At 38.2% G+C, this 19,860-nt stretch overlaps 1 protein-coding gene and 1 long non-coding RNA gene across 2 annotated transcripts; both read right to left on the reverse strand.

Annotated features, from left to right (window-relative positions):
* Nucleotides 1–7,617: 7,617 nt before the first annotated feature.
* LOC130589655 (uncharacterized) lies at nucleotides 7,618–8,000 on the reverse strand. Its single transcript, XR_008967238.1, has 3 exons — nucleotides 7,954–8,000; nucleotides 7,785–7,877; nucleotides 7,618–7,688 (listed from the first exon to the last, which is right to left on the reverse strand). It is a non-coding gene; the product is annotated as an uncharacterized LOC130589655 (long non-coding RNA).
* Nucleotides 8,001–8,047: 47 nt separating this feature from the next.
* LOC125494112 (uncharacterized) lies at nucleotides 8,048–13,077 on the reverse strand. Its single transcript, XM_057391442.1, has 4 exons — nucleotides 12,799–13,077; nucleotides 8,622–9,093; nucleotides 8,295–8,533; nucleotides 8,048–8,077 (listed from the first exon to the last, which is right to left on the reverse strand). The coding sequence occupies exons 1-4, from the start codon at nucleotides 13,075–13,077 to the stop codon at nucleotides 8,048–8,050; spliced, it is 1,020 nt and encodes a 339-aa protein (XP_057247425.1).
* Between the last annotated feature and the right edge of the window lie 6,783 nt (nucleotides 13,078–19,860).

A 19,860-nucleotide genomic window follows, 5' to 3' on the forward strand; every position in this document is an offset into this window, starting at 1 on the left:
CAACAAAATATTGACTTTACTTGAGTAAAGTCGAGCTTGCTTCAAATACTGGTTTTTTTAGAGCAAAATCCCGCTCACAACACATTAACCCTTGTTTCATGGCACAAAGAAAATCAACACAGTGCTTGAATTTTTTTCGAAACAGAAACTCGATTTTCTTTGGCATAAGAGTCAAAATTTGAACATTAGACATACGAAGTATAATTGTTTTTAGTTGCAAAATTTGATTGGTTTAGTTTCTGTCACTTAAGTCTCTCACCATTTTTATTGTTTTTTTTTTTTACTTTTCAAAGTTAAATTCTATGAACAAAATAGAAATTTTATTGAATTTATTTACGATTTCTAATATTATAATTTTTTAGTTGATTTTTGAATTAAGTATAATACTTCATAAATTGTAAAGAAAGTGGACTCTTTGATTTCAAGTCAATTTTTTCATAGGTTGTAGTTTGTAAGTGAATTTTAAGTTTTTAAAAGTTTTCTCATTTTAGTGATTTACATAACATAAATTATGCAATTTTATGATTTTAATTGACTTGTGAGTGATTGTTATAATTATATTTTTAGTATTTTTGTGTGAAGCTCCCTTTGATTTGTAAGTGAATTTGTTATTTAGAAAGGAAAGGGGGGTAAAATAGGCATTTCAAAAGAGGATATCATTGCTCCCCCTTCCCTTATATAATAGAGATTAGGACTTTAGGAGAACCAATATACCTTATCTTACCATACAAGGAGATTCAATAAGCCGGAAGAGCCGAATTTGTTTTTTAAAATAGACACCAAAACCCGCGTATATGTTCATTTTTCCTCTCAAAATTCCAATATCATCCAACAAAGTTGTTGGATTTCACAGATACTCAACAAAAGAAACAACCATGAGCAAGACTTAGCTATGACATATTCACCAGCAACACAACACACATCAGCCCAACGAAAAACAATACACACTAACACAAATCCATGATGGTATGTAATCGCCAACTAGATGTAACTAATGAAGCCACGCAAACCAAACTTACACCCATTAGTATGAAATCGACTTAACAATGAAAAAATCTCAACTTAAATATCTCAATTAGCTCTTGATATCATGTTAAGTTTATGAGAGAAAGAAAATAATAAAGAGTTTATAGTATACTGATGTGATCATTAATGAACTAAGAATACAATATATATAGGAGTACAAAAGGACTCCTACTAGGAAACTATCTTTAAAAGATATATTATTCCTAATATTAATCAAATACTTATTTGAAAATATTCATAAGATAATGTTTCCCTAACATAATAAGATATGCTAAAGATATTATCATATCTCTATTATCCGTAATATTTCTAATAATTTCCTATTAAATAACGAACAAATTGATCAAATAAGTACATAATCCTAACCAATATGATTTTTAAGTCTTGTTAATAATGTTTTCTAGAATATTTGTAAATTGGACATTGATTAAAAAGAAATATTTTTAACATAAAATGGCTTATTATATTTGTGGTTTGATTTAATCTTGTATTTTTGGAAAAGCAAACCAAACAAAAATTTTAAAGCCGACACTATAAAGACAAGATTATTAACAAAAAATTAAACCAAACATAATCGCGAAATTGTTTTGGTTTAAGATTCGATACGATTCAGTTTAGACGACACTCTAAACACCCCTAATCTGACGGTAAAAGTTATATTAAGCAAGTGTGATTCTTTTATGTTACAAACTAGTACTTCTACATAAAACTATCAAGTCTAAAAACTACGAAAGTCCATATCCTTGTTCATTCGAAAGCTTAGTGTTTCTGCTTAGAAATTAAGTATGTTTAAGGTGTGCTGGTTAAGTATCACGTCAGATCTCGCTCGCTGTCCTGAGTCAATTGTCCGTACACCAGAATCCTGCAAAAGACAAGGTTAGACTGCCCCAGAGGTGGTTCCAGGATTGCCTCTCCAACGCTCAAGTCATTTGATGATCAAGCTAGAGAGAGAAAGTCTAAAGAGAGATGCTATGGTTTGTTAGGTAAGAATTCAATACCTGTTCATTGATGAGGGAACCAGTATTTATAGTGCTCTAGAACCCCCAACTGTAAGTGAACTGGAAGGCACTCACAGCTGGTAAGCACCCACTTGGGTGGCCTCCTAAGGCCAAGTGCAGAAGTCACCTTATTAGGCCTCTTTTTCCTCATAATTGGGTCATGGCTGAAAATGAGCCCAAACAATTAGCCCCACGCTAGGGGTGGGGGATCATGGAATTCCAACTGAGTGTTGCCCACTCCTCGCAGAACCCTAATCCACTTAAACTCTTTAGATTGAGGAGCTTGATGGCTGGGGCCCAAGCAATGGCTGACCCGGTCTTGGAGAAGGGAGAAAGAACGGGCCGACCCGATCTCTGAAGCGGGAAGATTTGATCGATTCCGAGGGGAAAGGGTAAGGGCCGACCCGGTCCTCCATAGGGAAGGTAGGCCGATCCGATCCCCCTCGCAGGAGGAAAGGGTGGTACCGACCCGGTCCTTAACGGGGAGGGAAGATCGACCCGGTCCCTTTTGCGAGGGGAAGGAAGGTACCGACCGGGGCTCCTGAGGAGGAGAGAGGGGTAATGCCGACCCAATCTCTATAGAGGAAGAGGGGTGGAGCGTCGACCCGGTCTCTCTAAAGGGGGAGAGGGGTGGAGTGCCGACCCGATCTCTCTAAAGGGAGAGAGGGGTGGAGTGTCGACCTGGTCCCTCTAAAAGGAGAGAGGGGTGGAGTGCCGACCTGTTCTCTCTAGAAGGAGAAAGGGGTGAAGTGTCGACCCGTTAGATGCTTCGGCGCATAATGTTGGCTTTTTACTTAGCCATTTTTTACTAAGAAAGCGGCTCGTCAAGAGAGATGAAGGTCTCTTTGGGCCGAGTAGGTTGGACGCCACTCAGATGAGGGGCTGATGAGCCCCAAGGTTGTCCGAGTGGGTGCCTTGTTTTAGTTAGCCATTTTTTACTAAGAAAGCGGCCCGGCAAGAGAGATGAAGGTCTCTTTAAGGCCGAGTAGGCTGGACGCCACTCAGATGATGGGCTAATGAGCCCCAAGCTTGTCCAATGGGTTACTTCTTTTACTTAGCCATTTTGGATTAAGAAAGCGGCTCGACAAGAGAGATGAAGGTCTCTTTAGGGCCGAATAGGTTGGACGCCACTCGGATGAGGGGCTAATGACCCCCAAGCTTGCCCGAGTGGGTGCCTTCTTTCACTTAGCCATTTTTTACAAAGAAAGCGGCTCGACAAGATAGATGAAGGTCTCTTTGGGGCCGAGTAGGTGCCCGATGTTGTCTCTCTCCCGATTTCTCCATCACAGGTAGAAGAGGAGGCCGAGGGCATCGTCCCCTTTTCTTAGGAGGTGTCCCTGGGTTATCCCTCTTTGAGGAGTTACTTAGACCGTTATCTATCATGCTGGGCGACGAAGGTGAGGCGTCTACATCCGGCCGATTCGAGTATCCTGACTTGGATCCCAAAGGTGGTCCGGGCTCCAAGTTTCCTCTCCCTTCCTTAATAAAGGCCATTCTGGAGGATCCTCGAGGCTGTGCCGCGAGGTTTCAAATAAAGGATTCGTACCTCCTGGTCCGACCCAATGCATCCCATACAATATTATATCCTCCTCCCAGCTGCACAAATTTCTACTATAAGGCCATGAAGGCCTTAGGTTCCCCTTGACCCAATTTGAGAAGGATCTGATGAATGCTTCCAACCTCTGCTTCCAGGCTAGGAGACCCTATCGGTCGGTATTGGACCTCCCATCCTCTCAAAAGGGGTTCCAATGGGGGTTTGCTTTTGTTTTCAATGGTGGAGAATGGGGTGCGACCGTGCCTGCGCCGACCGAACCGAATCACGGGCTAAAACTTCAAAGTGCCTGAGTTGACTTATGACGAGGCAATGGTCGCCTATTACATGTAGTTTGAGGCCAAGATCGTAAATGGTGGAGAGATATTTGTGGCTGGTAATTGGTTGCCTAGTTGCAAGTTATTCAAGAAGGAGAATTTCTTGGCCGCAATGAGGTTGAGTCGGACCTTTCCCAAGGGTAATTCGGCAGAGGGGGTCCAGTTTACATCTTTGCCTTTTGTTTTGATTTGCACTTTTCAAACTGTTTTTCTTTTTGTAGAATCTTCCCTTGCATACGTCAAAGAAATCGACCCATAGATGGCCGAGTAATTGACCTCTGCGGCTCTGAAGGTGGCATGGATCCGTTTATACTTGGTGCTTTGAGTACTTCCCATTTTATGGTCCGAGGAGCCGACCCTTTAGCTGAACTAGCCATTCGAGCCAAGGCGTCGGCTTGCTGGTTTTACGACCGAGGTATGTGGCTGATCCGAAAATTGGAGAGCTTGTTGATGACATCCTGAGTCTTGGCCAAGTACATTCTTATGTTATCTTCCTTGACCTCATATTCACCTGAGACCTGACGCACAATGAGTTATGAGTCGGACTTAGCGTTGACATATGATACCCCGGCTAAGATGCATACTGGAGTCCTAATATGAGAGCTTCAGACTCGGCTACGTTGTTGGACCCCAAAAACTCAAACTTAACGGCATACTCCATTTTGTCTCCAAACGGGGGCTTGATTACAAGCCCTGCTCCGCACCCAGTTTTGGTGGACGAGCCGTCTACTTGCAACTCCCATTCTTCTTGTGGCCCGACCAGCGATTGGGTTGTACACTCAGTGAGGAAGTCGGCCAGGGCCTGTGCCTTGATTGCTCTCCTAGACTCGTATTCTTGGCCGAAATCGGCCAGCTGATCGGTCTAGTCAGTCATCCGACCGGAGTGATTTCTGCTCTCAATTACCTTCCGAAACTGCTGTCCAATGAGGACAGATCTGATGCACTTGGAAGCAGGGTTTGAGCTTCCGACTTGCCATTACGAGGGCGAAGACCATCTTTCCTACTTCACTGTACTTGGCTTCCGCTTCTCTATAAGCGTGGCTAATGAAGTAAACTGGGTGTTGCTTTCCTTCCCTTTCCGCCACCAAGACTGTGCTGAGCACGTAATACGAGACGACCAAATAAATGAACAAAGGTTCCCCAGCAAAGGGGATATGAGCTTTAGGAGGGTTGAAAGGTACTCTTTGAGGGAGAAGGCTTGCTCGGCTTCATGATCCCAAACGAACTCTTTTCTTTTTAGAGCTTTGAAGAAGAACAAGCTCTTATCTGCTGAACGCACTACTACATTAAAAGGCAAAGGCAACACACCAAAATCGTTGCAATAGGGCTAAAAGTCGTTGCAATAGACCTACTGCAACGGCTTTGTACCGTCGCATTTGTTGGCGTTGCAATAGGCCTACTGCAACGACTTTTAGCCCTATTGCAACGGATAAATATGTCGTTGCCTTAGATCATATATCTATTGCAACGGCTTTGTTAGTGGCAGGTTATACAACATTGTTGGCTACTGCAACGCCTATTATTTAAGCTAGTGTGACGGCTTGAAGCTACTGCAACGGAATTTTTTTTTTCCATTTTTTGGTGATATTGCAACGATTATTAATGTAACCTGTTGAAAACCTATAATATTACAGCTCTTGATATATATTGGTAACGATACAACAGATGCAAAAATACTCTTGAAATGCCAAAAATAATTATCATATATATCTGTATCATAATATCCAAAAATAATTATCATATATATCTGTATCATAATATCCAAAACTAATTAAACTAAGAGTATACATGACAAATCCTAATTAACGATAATTAACGTACTCAATCAAACCCAACTAATAAATATTTGTTTTAGTACCACAAATTCCTTTTAAGTACACATATAGATCATTTTGCTTCTAAATATCGCTCCACTTGATCTATTTTGCTGCTCTCCTGAGTTTCACTAATTAACCAAAGGTTGTCCGGCTCGGTTAGATCCCAAATCTTCGGAATTTCACCAAGTCTCTCCTGAAAAGCAAATATAAAGCAATGAGTAATAATTAGCCCATTGATTTCATTTGGTAAAGATTCTATATTGCTTTGCACCAAGAAAAATATTGAAAAAAAAACATTAATGCTTATTATTCTGCAGACAACAGTAAATCACTTGAACATGATAAGTGGAAGCTGAATTACAAAATGAAAAAGATAGCACCCAACAAAAGCAGTGGTAAGAAAACCAATTCCCTTCCACGAAGTTTAGTATATGTACACTTGTCATATTTTGTGGCAATTAAGTTCATTTTCAAGTACCCCAATTACCAACCGCATAGAAAATCAATAGACTTACTGTTTAGTATTATGATAGGCAGTCAAAGAAAGACCAAAATCGAGCATAATTCAGAGAGATAGGCAGTCAGAGAGAAATTCTAGACACTTTCTTAGGCAGAATTGCTAATACTCTCTAGCTCTAATTATGCTTTTAATCTATTATTTAACACTAACTTCAATACTGGGAACACAGTGCTACCAGTATACAGAATTTATTCCTTGCTATATTACATACACTTTCTATTTAACACTAACTTTCTTAGGCAGAATTATGATAGGCAGGTTTAGTATTATGATAGGCAGTCAGAGAGAAATTCTAGACACTTTCTTAGGCAGAATTGCTAACACTCTAGCTCTAATTATGCTTTTAATCTATTTAACACTAACTTCAATACTAGGAACACAGTGGTACCAGTATACCGAATTTCTTCCTTGCTATATTACATACACTTTCTATTTGACACTAACTTTCTTAGGCAGAATTATGATAGGCAGGTTTAGTATTATGAAAGGCAGGTTTAGTATTATGATAGGCAGTGCTAACCAGGTGATAAACTTGTGCTTAGGAAGACTCCATATGTTCCACACCACAACATCCCATGTAACATACACTAGTCTGCTCACACTTCGACTTTTCAGATACACTCTTAACAGAATAATGCTCATATTACTAAGCTTAATTTTGTGAAGACAATGCCTATTTTACATTCATTTTTTCAGTAATTGGAGAGCTTTCTCAAAGTCATGTAACCCATTACCTTTCTACTTGTCACATGGATTATATGCTTTTTATGTTGTAGAGAATGAAATCATGAAAAAGTCATGGTTGTAGCATATTCCACAGGTTTAGTTCATAAATATATTCATAGAGAAATAAGACTTAAAAATGGTACCTCACAATCTAACAATTGAGGGCCATTAGAAGCTTGCTCATTGGTGTCACTAGTTGGATGTTGATCTCTAGATGCATCCTTTGGTTTTGTACCAATTGAAAAGTCAGGAATCACAAGCTCTACTCCTGGATTAGCGGCTTGAATTTGAGAAAGAATGACAGATGCCACGCTCGGTGCTAGCTTTTGCACCAATTGAGTCTCCATACTTTGTAAAAACCCCTGTGGAAATATGAAACCCGAATTTGTATCCTTTTTTTTCAAATCAGTCTTCGTTACACCTCTTCCATAAAGGCGTACATGATTTTTGCGTACAGGATCTTGTATGACTTCAGAGTAATGATCCTTAGTGTTACCATCTTCTCCATGTTCAACACTTTGTAAAGCATCCATCTTGGCCTATCCAATGAAGATTAAGTTATTACATATACTAAGTTAAGGCAGAAAATATGCAAATAAATAGCATGTCAACTCACAATATTGGATATAGATTTTTCGTTGTTGGTGAGGTATGTCTTTTCGGATTTCTTTTCCTCGATTCTTTGTAGACCTTTTCTTGTGAAGGCTCTTGCTTATCCGGATCCTCTTGTTGCTTTAGAGATAAAAATTAGTAGTTCAATATATAACTTTCTAAGAGTATGAAATGATGGAACAATAAGAACTATAAATCAAGATAATGTGTTGTTACCAACTTATGACGTAACATTGCGTATGACTTCGGACCCATAGTATGCATATCATCTAGTGATCCACGATTGCCTTTATTAATTTTTGCTTCTTTCTGTAATAGAAAAAAAAGTTAACATACAATTTCAACAGTAGACGAACAAAATTATATAGAGAATAAAACCATATACCTCGATTAGTGAACAATTCCAGTATTCCAAAAGATCTTTAAATTGAGAATCGGAAAATGTTTTTGGACGATTTTCCCACCTTTTCTCATCAGTTTCATGTGCATAGTAGTGCTTTTGCTTTACCCTACATTTATGACCACGCCAACTTGCATTTATAGATTCGAAAACCCATTTTTTCCCTTGATCGGGAACCATGTACTTTTCCTAACCCAACAATGAATGAGCTCAATTAGTAGTATATAAGGTATTCGGTCCAATGAATGAGCTCAATTAGTAGTGTATACATGTTTTCAGTTTGATGAATGAGCTTATATAGAAAAGAAACAATGAAAGGAACATACCAACATAATCCCATATTTTATCAAGTGTGGGCAAAAGTTTGAATTTCCATAATTAAGAGGCGCAAGCTCGGAATCCCTAGCAACTGTACCCAAGAAGAGGCTAAATTCATCAACAACTTCTTTTGTTGGTCCAACTGGTTGGCCGATTGAGTTCAGTACAATAGCTTCACGCTCTTCTCTTGTACGCGAGTGGACCTTTGTTAACGTTGTTGGACCTCGTTGCTTTTTACTCTTACAAGCTATTTAAGGTTAAGGTATTAGTTTATATAATAAGATAGATATAAAAGAAAAAAGAAAATGTCATCTACAAAAGTGCGTAATATATACCTTCCTCTATTCTTTCATTTGGTTGAGATTCCACTTCTATTTCTTCATTTATTGGTTGTTGCTCCAATTCATGTTCAACTTCATCATTTCTTATTATAGTGGAAGGAATCTGAATTTCCAAGTTTGCTTCATGTGTCATTCCATTGGTAATAGGAGATTCCGTGTCTGTGGTGTGTCGCATCTTTTCTAACTGCTTTTGCCGAAACAAGCGAAATGAAGATATAGACCCCGGAATACAATACTCCTTTTCTTGTGTCTTTCCCTTTGGTTGTTGCTTTTGAGGGCGTGCAATATCCTTTGTCATTTGCTGTTTTGCAGGTTTGGCAGTCCCCACGGATTTTCGCCTGTTTTGCTCGACATTTTCAGATTGTGTGTTATCCTTTGCTTGTTGGTTCCGTTGCCCATTTTTATGCACAAACTCCCTCATAGATAATGGTTGAGATAATGGGTGCTTCACTCCCTCTTTTTCCACCTGAAACCATACAAGAAACATATAATGGCACCAATCTGAGTAAATTATTAAACTTTCTGGCTGCTATAGCTGCTGCCTTTTTCAGAGAAGTAGGCATATGTGATTTCCTCCTATCCCTTTTATAGTTGCACTCAAAACAAAACAAATGAGGCAGGATGCAGTTAGCAAAGATGGGTTACTTCTAATTAATGAGGCTCCTCTAGAGTGACTGAGTGAGTTAAAATAGACAAGGAAATGATGCTTCACCAAGAGCAGCCTTTATTAATCCAACATCTCAATTATAGATTCAATACTTCCCTGTAAGCATCAAGCTTACTTTGCTTTGATGGCAAATCAAGAAGAACACTTTCCAAGGAGGCATAATATTATATTGCAAGGCACATCTAACAATCCATAAGCGTGCAAAATAAAATGCTTAAAATACAGATACAGATTCTAACAACTCTACACACTTCAAAATCTGCATTGTACTCAATTTGTAACTGCAGCAACAGATAAACGCTGCAATCTGCCTCTGCAGTTCTGCACCTTCTTTCCTTGCCCTAACCTTATCTAAGTAGGACATCTGCCCCCAGACTCACCAACGGACATCTGCCCCCAGACTCACCAACAGTTGCTGCAGTCAAGGAGATGAATTTACAATCTAGATCATTGTTACTATTTTCCGTTGTGATAAAGCATCTTTGTTGTGGACAGAAAGAAAGAGGAAAATTTGGGATGAAAAGAATCAGGAGGCAATTGTTGAAGCTGTAACTAAACTCACAGAATTTGATCAGGTGCTTTCTTGAAACTTTTTCATTGTCATTTTAACTTCAGAACTTCTTTGTGCAAATGATATAAATGAAGGGGAAGAGAGGTGTTCCTTTGATGAGTCATCCAGTGACTTGAACAGTTTAAATCATGAAACTTCTTTGGTGCAGAAAGTAGTGAATGTCATTGAAGCTGCAGCAGGAGCACCTGGTGTTGAAAATTTTGGTGCTGAATTGCTGTCAGCTGCTGTGTCTTCTCAGCTTCAGAAGACCATTCTTGATCAATATGCTCACATAGAAGAAAATACTATACTATCTTCTGTCAGTACTTTGGTGGATATTTGGTGGTCGTTGAGGAAGAGAAGGGTATCTTTATATGGGCATGCTGCTCATGGTTTCATTCAGTTCCTGTCATACTCATCTTCTAGATTCGGTAGTTTTGCATCCAATGACCGTGATTGCGGGTCCTTGAGTCAAAAATCTGGAAGCTCGACCCTCAGGTCGACTTTGTACATACTACACATCCTGCTCAATTATGGTTTAGAGTTGAAGGATATACTTGAACCTGCCCTTTCTTCAGTCCCATTGTTTCCATGGCAGGTATCACATTTTTCGCTCATATCATACTGGTATTTTTACTTTTTATACAACTCTTTAACAATGACTGATACCGAGTCATTATGTTAAAGAGCATGGTAAAATCTACTATATGGGTAAATTCCATGTGCAGGATATATAGCTGCTTCGAGAAGCTAGTGGGGGATTGTGAAGCCTCTGACTTCACATTTTCCCATTTGCTATATGAAATTAGACACTTCTATGTTTATTGTGCTTTGTTCTCCATTGTGCGTACGAGTTTTATGTTTGGGATTAATCAGCTGTCATAGCTCTTATTACAGAAACATACTAAGGTTGAAGATCCACACCTGAAAAGGTTGCGTGAAAACCTCCAGAGTAAGATAGACATCCTACAAAAGCTAGCTAATGTAAGAATTGTCTCTTAGTTTTTTTTATTACTAGACAGGCCCTAATTTGTTTAAATACATCAAGGAGTTTAAAAAGTCCTCCAATAGATTCACATAATCGTAAATACAGCAAACTGCAGCAGATTACAGAAAAATTTTCAACAGGTCTGATTTTTTGTTTTGTTTTCCTTATCATAATTATAAATTGATGTGCCTCTAGTTCTCCTCACCTACGACTTGTTACTGTACCTAACACCTTATGTGCTTCCTTCCATGCATCATGATTAATCAGCTGTCATAGCTCTTATTAGGGACATGAAACTCATGTCAACTTTAAATGTCTAGATATATCTGGCACTTAACACCTTATGTGCTTCCTTCCATGCATCATGATGCACCATGAGAAGCCTAGAGGTCTAGGATCAAAAATGCTGGATGAGGTTAGATCCATAATATGGGACACGAAAGTTTTTTTTTTTGGCGACATGGTTAACCATGCAAAAACGCATAATCACCTAAAGGGGGAAATATTAGAAGAAAAGCAAAAAGACGAACAAAAGGATTTCTATAATATGCACCAAATGTAAAATTGAACCAAAAAGTAAGCTTAAATATGGTCATTGTATTTTTTAATACCAAAGTGGCACAACAGCACAAGAGTCTCATTTATACCCATCTGGCTATAGGAAGAACAGAAAACAACTAAAAGAGCATAATAAGCAATATTACACTAATCGGGTTCCAAATACTGCACATCTAAATCTATCGGAAGATATGGATCCAGTATTCATCATAATAAAGATGTGCTATTCTGTTATTCCTTCTATGTGACTAGTTTCTTCTCATACAACCCGTCACATCATTCAGCACAAGGATTTACCTTGTGAGAGGAAGGGGACAATTTATGAGCAACATACAAGAAGTGATAATACATTCTTTAAAAAAGAATGCATTATAAGTGTTCAAAATCTTGGCCTTCTGGACAAGGTCTGCAATCGAGATCACCCCACATCATTTGGTGTTGCTCATAAAAATTATGCATACTGACCTAATATATCCCTTACGTCAATTATTTAGAACAAAGGTAGAGAAAGAATGAACAAAGCTGACACTACTAGCAATGAAGATAATGCCACCATAAACAAGATAGTGTAACAGAATCTATACTGTCAAGCCATAGTAACTACTACTTACAGTCTCACACTTCTCAAACAGATGGGGTACGTCCAATAGGCTTGTAATATTGATATCTGAAATACCTACAGAAAGCAACCTCCAATAGGCCTGGTATGTTTAACGGGTTCCATATTTTCATCAAACTGTCAAGGAGCTCCCACATTGAGCATCAAGCAATCAACTATCACTGCACTACCACTCCCCCCTCCCTGCACTACCACTCCCCCTGCACTGCCTCCCTTCTTGCACCCCTCCCTCACTGCACACACTCCCTACACTCACTGCACACACACCCTCATTGCCTTGCACTCCCTGTCCTGCACTCACCACACACACACACTCCCCACACACTCACTGCCCACCCCTCCCTGTCCTGCACTCCCACACTCACTGCACACACTCACTACCCAACCTCCCTGCCACTCCCCCACACTCACTGCCCACCCCCTCCCTGCCCTGCCACTGCACACACTCACTGCCCACTGCACACACTCACTACACAAACTGCACCCTCCCTCAACTCCCCACTCCCCTCCTTGAAAAATTTGGTTTGGGCATTGCCTTATTAACTCAATACTTGTATATGTTATCACGAGCAAGCATTTGACAAGTCATATTTTGAGAAACTGATTTCCAGAATCGCATCCATAAACAAGACAGCACAAACATGCAGCAAAAAATGAACCAATGAAAAACATATGGAGACCAAAGAAATAGATAGATGAATATATAAAGGTTATAATAAGCCAGCATAACCTAATAAGACCACTAGAGATAATATACACGTAGAAATTGAGCGGAACAAAATCACAAACCTCCATAGTATTTTGCCGCGCATCATTATTAGTTTCGTTCTCCTCGTCATAACCCTCATAGTCTGATGTGAAGTACTCGTCATCAGATGAAAATATTTCATCATCTCTCCATCCACTGAGAATCTCCTGAGTTTTGTCGAGTAATGACTTGTTTGCCAAACCTCCAAACCCTTTTGCTTTCATTCTTTCTTCGTTAAACCTCACTCTCTCTAAACGTTGCCTCTCATAAGGTGGAATCTGATGTTGTCCAACATTAAACTTCTCTCTATTCCTTTTCATCTACAAGGGGGGGGGGGATGAGACAATCAACGTTATTGTATATTTTTGGGGGAAAACAACAGGAACACCAAGCAGTGGGGAAACATTGTACTACATGCCATTGTCCAGCATCCAAGGACACAAAGCCGGCATGTAATGATTTACAGAAGAAAGAAAATGCTAACACTATCTCTGTCAAAGACATGAAATCTGATGCACACGTAGTGACAAAGAAGAAAGCACACGCAAGTACAATCCATAAGGATGCCAAACAGACTATTTGTGCAGAGCTGAAGGAGGAAAAGCAGCATATAGCAAATTTTCAATCAAAGGATTCTAAGAAACCTGCTAGTGCAGAGATAAAGAAAGAAAAGAAGGAACACCATGCAAAAAGCAACACAACTACTGCATGCAACACATTGGTCAAGAAAGAACACAAGGATGAACCAACCAACCACTGCTTTTCAAGCATGGCAGATCACTGGAAGGAGAAGATCATTGATGGTTAATTACAAAAATAAAAAAAACCGCAAAGATATATTTTATGAGACGATAAATCATGAATTAAACACATGCATTGTAATTCAATATAGACATGAATTCATATCGAATACCAGAGAAAAAGCCATATATAGTACCATCAGAAAGTTCTCTAGGAAGATTTTGAATAGCATAATGCAACCCTCTTTAAGCGGATCCTCAATAAAAAAACTTGATGTGCTTGAGATGCCAAGATGAACGGTTCTCCTTGTGAAATATTCTTATTCTTATTCACGACATCCATCCCAAAATCATCCTTTTCCGAATGAAACCACACACATCTGAACAAGATAACACTAAAGTGACTATGATAAGATATCTCAATAATATCTTCTAACGAGCCATAATAGTTCACAGCCCCCATAACAGGATTTTGATCTCTACTACTAGCAAAACTATGCGTTAGAGCTGTTAAGGTGACTCCACATTTTGAGTTACGCCATTTTTCTCTCGTTTCATGGTGTGGAACCTATAGCCATTAACAGAGTAGCCACTGAACTTCTTAGCAACACAAATGGTCCTTTTGATAACCATTTGATATGATCCGTTATTTCTTCCCCTTCTTGAATATTGAGATCAACTTTCTCTCTAAACCACTCCATGAAATTCTTGCTATGAGTATGCGCGAAATCCCATTTTCTTTTCCTGTGGCTGCTTACAGACAACTTATGTTCACTGTGATTTTACTAAATATGTTAGTATCTATCACAATTAGCAAGATAAAAAAATTAGAAAAATAATTAGAAAAAATTCTGTGTTAAGTTATCTTACTCGATGTATCTCTCAACTTCCTCGAATCACAATTGAATAAGACATATTGATGGACTTGGGCCCGTGTAATGTGATCCATCATAAACCCATAATCCTTCTTCTTTCTATTCCTTCCCTTTCCTCTAATAGGTCGGCCAATATTGGGAAATAATGTATTTGAGATACCAGGATCAACGTCATTATTATCTGAAGGATTGTTTGATCGATTCAAGTATCTTCTACAGAATGCGAGACATTCTTTGGCCAAATATCCTTCAGCCATTGAGCCCTCCGGACGACCCTTGTTCCGAACATCATATTTTAACTCTCGGAGGTACCTCTCTATTGCATACATACACCTAATTCCAACTGGACCACCAAGCTTAATTTCTTCCACCAAGTGAATTGGTAAATGAACCATGACATCAAAGAAGGTAGGTGGGAAAATTTCTTCTAACTGACAAAGGGTTTCAACAATCTCAGTTTGCAAATAGTCGAGATTTTGGGGGTCGATAGCTTTCTTCCATATGCCCTTAAAAAAGGCACACAACCTTAGCAAAGGTTTTGCAACATCTTTGCTCAAAGTTGTCTTGATTGCAACAGGAAGCAAGTAATGCATTAGAAAATGAGCATCATGACTCTTATATCCAGTGATCTTCCTTTCACCAACTTGCACACATCGAGCGATATTTGAAGCATATCCAAGTGGTAGCTTTGCATTTTTAATGACCTGGCAAAACAATCGCTTCTCTTCTAATGACATCGAAAAGCGTGATTTTGGAAATACTTCCTTACCATCTTTAGTAATTGAGGATGAAGTTCAGGCATCCAATTTAGGGCTTTCAAATCTTGACGAACATTAGCATGATCTTTGCTCTTTCCAGGTAAATCTAACAGTGTGGCAATGATATTATCACATACATTTTTTTCAATATGCATTACATCAAGATTATGGCGAAGTGAACAATGCTTCCAATATGGAAGTTTAAAAAATATTGGTACCCTTTTCCATGGAACTTCCTTTTCTTGTTTCGTTATCTTTTGCAACTTTCCACATTTATTTCGAAAACCACAAAGTAACTCCTTAGTTTCGATTCCTGTTAAACGCACTGGTTGGTCTCTTTGCCCCGTAACTCCAATAAAATATCTCTTATTACGACGCCAGGGTGGGACAAATCTAAAAAAGTAGGGTGACCCATATAGCAATGCTTGTGGCTTTTGTTGAAGAACAATGATTCAGTTTCATAATGACAAGCAGGGCATGCAAGTTTCCCTTTTGTCCTCCAACCAGACAACATTTGCATAAGCAGGAAAGTCACTAATGGTAGACATCAATGCTGCGTGCATATCAAACCTTTGATTGCTTAAAGAGTCATAAGTTTCCAATCCAACCTCCCACAATTCTTTCAAATCCTTAATTAGTGGTTGCAAATAAACATGAATATCATTTCCCGGGGATAAGGGACCGGGAATAAGCAATGCTAACATCAAAAATTCAGGCTTCGTAAGTAACCACGGAGGTAAGTTATAATTGATCAATATCACTGGCCACGTACTATGTACAATGCTCATATTGTGGAATGGGTTAAACCCGTCTGAAGCTAACCCAAGCCTCACACTACGAGCATCTTTGGCAAAGTCTGGATATCTCTTGTCAAATGTTTTCCATGCTTCACCATCCCTTGGATGCTGTAAAACTCATCTTCTGAATCATTCGTTTTATGCCATATCATGTACTTTGCAGTTTCCGGACACATAAAAAACCTTTGCAACCTTTTCTTAATTGGAAAATACCTTAGAATTTTAGCAGGAATTTTATAATCCTTCCCATTAGTCTTTTCTTTATTAGTTACTTTCCACCTTGAAGTCTTGCAAACAGAACAACTTGTTGCATTTGCGTGCTCCTCCCAATACAACATGCAGTCATTAGGGCATGCATCAATCTTCTGACAATCTAGCCCTAAAACTCTTAAAACATTTTTTGCTTCATTAAAAGACTTGGGCAAATTTGCATCTGGTAGCGTGTCTCTAAATATTCCTAACAAAGCCGACATTGCTACATTGCTCAACTTATGGTCACACTTGTATATAAATAGATGAATAAGAAAGGACAGTTTGGAAAATTTCTTGCAACCTGGATATAATTCTTGTTGACCTTCTTCTATTAATCTATAAAACTTCTTTGCATCTTCATTCGGCCCTTCTCTCATTGTATCATGCAACAACCCCTCTATGTCATCATTCGTGTCTAATATCGCATCATGTTCTTCTGTCACATCCGATTCTTTTTCAATATATATATCTAAGTCTAACAACTTATCACTTCTGGGAACAAAACCATTAACAATGATATGATCCCTAACAACATTTCTATACTCCCAATAACGATAATGACAAACATTGCAAGGACAACAAATCTGGTTCCCTTGTGCTTTAATAGCAAAAGCCTTACTAATGTACTCCTCAACTCCTTCTTCATATTCATCGCTCCATCTTTGAAGTATCCACCACTTTTTATCTATGTTATCCATTTTGTTCCTTAACGGTATGTTGCAAAACAGATTATTGAGTCAGCATACAATTTTAAAAAATTATAAAAATCCTTATATTTCAAAACAAATTGTTAATATAAACTTTGAACATTCAATAAAAACAAACCAGCTCCCAAAGCGTTTCACTCGCTAATATAGGAGTAGACATCTTTTAGAATTGCGACTAAATACATTTATCATATGCTATTACCCTCCTTTTTGCTCGCCAACCACTTTAAGAAACTGAGATAACTCACAATAGATATCTTTGATTCCCTCTAAAGTGCAAGTAAACAAATGGTTAGTAACTTAGAGGACACTTCTACTTCTGTATCAATGCTCTTTTATCTCCTTGACTCAACGTTATCAACTTAGAGGACACTTCTACTAATATCGACTCAACGTTAGCTGCCATAAAGATGTGGTCCTTTATTTCCTTGTTTAATGTCTTCATATTCCACTAATTAACATAGGACTGCTGATCACTAAGTTCAAGAGTTTCTACAATAAATTGAAGAAGTTGATGCAATATTCCTTCCGCATTTATTCACCGAATAAAATCACAGATTTTTTGAATGTTTTATTAGGTAATTGAATTTTAAAATTTGTCCCCTATAGAGCATCCAATATGGATTTGAATCACACAAACCTACACCACTTATTGGGTGATCAATTAAACATCATCATTCATCAAACATAATGCACACAATAGCTCAATATCAGTTTTGGCAAGCTTTAATAAGCAACAGGTAGTGCACTTAGTTCTTCAATTTACACATGAATACTAACGAATTAATGAAATAAATAGTGCAGCGACAGAAAATAATTGAAGGAGAAGTGAAAGTAATATGATACAGACTACAAGCACATAATCTCGCTGCTATATATGCATAATTCGAGAACCCCATGACAATGGAAATTGAAGAACACACCTCTTATAACTCCGAGTTTCGTCTCTTTGTTGGGTTTTCTTGAATGTCGTCACTTTACTTGAGTTTTCTTGAATAATTTCACCTAATTGCTTCGCTCAAGACTTGAATTTTGCATATATTCATGAAATTTGGAAGAATTTTGGAAGAAATCTCGTAAATTCTTAACCTTCCTCTTGCAAGATGTGGGGGATTGGATTTCTGTTCGTTGTGTTTCTTCAGTTATGTGTTAATGGTTTTTGTTCCTGATTTCACGACGAAGTATAGCGGGTATAAGCTTTTTTTTTTTAAGTTTTTGAATTTTCGGATAAAAATATAGAGGGAATTGATTAATATATTAGAATTTGCGCCAATTAATTAATTAAAGACGTTGCTGCCATATATAACACCTACTGCAACGACCCTATTTATAATTTCATCTAATGCAATGACAATCACTAAACCGTTGCCATAGATATACCTAATGCAACGGTCAACGTAAAGTCGTTGCAATAGCTCAATTCATGAACCTAAATTGAAAAGGACCGTTGCAATAGATGATCCTACTGCAACGGTATAAAAAACAGTCGTCGCAATAGCTTATTTTAGCCATTGCTTTTGATTAAAAATGTAGTAGTGACGAGAGAGGAAGCGTCCGAGTGCATCTAACTAGCTAGTTAGGCGCTTTACTTTTGACTACCATATATTCGACGTACACTTCAATGTTCCCACCTAGCTGGTCGCTGAAGATTTTGTTGACCGTCCGTTGATACGTAGCCCTGGCATTTTTGAGACCGAATGGCATCATCTTGTAGCAGTAGACCCCTGGAGGAGTGGTGAAGGCGGTATGAACCCTATCTTGTTCGGTCACTAGTATTTGATGGTTACCGGCGTTTGCGTCCATGAATCTGAGGAGGGCGCGGCCGGCAATAGAGTCGACCAGCCTAACGATCTTGGCAAAGGGTGGTTGTCTTTTGGATAAGCTTTGTTCAAGTCCTTGAAATCCACACACATTCGCCACGCCCCGCTCGACTTTTCGACCAGCACCACATTGGCCAACCTGTAACATCCCCAAATTTCTCTCTTTTGGAAAACTCATTTTAATATAAGACACCTTGAGAAACTTGAGAGTATTATCGCCACGTGATATAGTTAAAGGCTAAAACTACTAACTACTAATTATACAATTGCAGCGGAATCAATAAAAATAACTTCTCTTTATTGATAAATAAAAATTATTGTTTCTACTATGACAAAAGGGAAATATAAAAATAATAACTACTAAACTAAGCTATGTATTAGTCCTCACTAGCTCCTCCATACGAAGTATGCATCAATCAACCTGTAAAATATGTTCCCCAAATGGTCATCACTGGACAAAGCCATAAAACAAACAAACAAATAAAATGCGTGTCAGTAAAAATACTGAGTACATGTATATGCGGAAATTTAGATACTTTAATAAACATTCAAAATATTCATATAAACCTTCCTTGGATACATGAAATAACTTGTATAACATAAAGTATGTAACTTTAATAAAACTCCTTTTCCTTACCTAGGTACCTTTCCTAAAGTGTGCACACCCCTCAAGTTTAGTATTCCGTAATGAGTCTATTACGAGGGGAAACTACATTGTCCACATGACTTATACAAAAAGTACATGGGTAAGTAATATAATAGCTACCGTTCTTGTTAGTAAATAACAAGTCGTGGCCTCTTTATAATTGTGATCATAAAAGACCATATAACTAATAAAAATCTTTCGGAAATAATCTTCCTTTGTAAAGAATAATAAGTAATATAAACTTAGCCATATAAAGGCATATGCATGAAATTAATAACTTATTAATATTTGAAAACATACTAACGAGGATAGTAATAATACTAAGAATAATGATAATATTAATATTGAAACTCTCATCATTGATAAAATATAATGACAACATAGTAATTAGATGTACTACACGCCTAAAGAATTAAAAAGGGAAGACTAACTTTAGACTAAATACATGTTCATAGTTACTTGTCATATTATCAACTTTGTACACGCAAAACTCATCAGGTGCACGACC

This window comes from Beta vulgaris, chromosome 8, assembly GCF_026745355.1.
Source record: "Beta vulgaris subsp. vulgaris cultivar EL10 chromosome 8, EL10.2, whole genome shotgun sequence".
In the NCBI taxonomy this organism is placed as follows: domain Eukaryota; kingdom Viridiplantae; phylum Streptophyta; class Magnoliopsida; order Caryophyllales; family Amaranthaceae; genus Beta; species Beta vulgaris.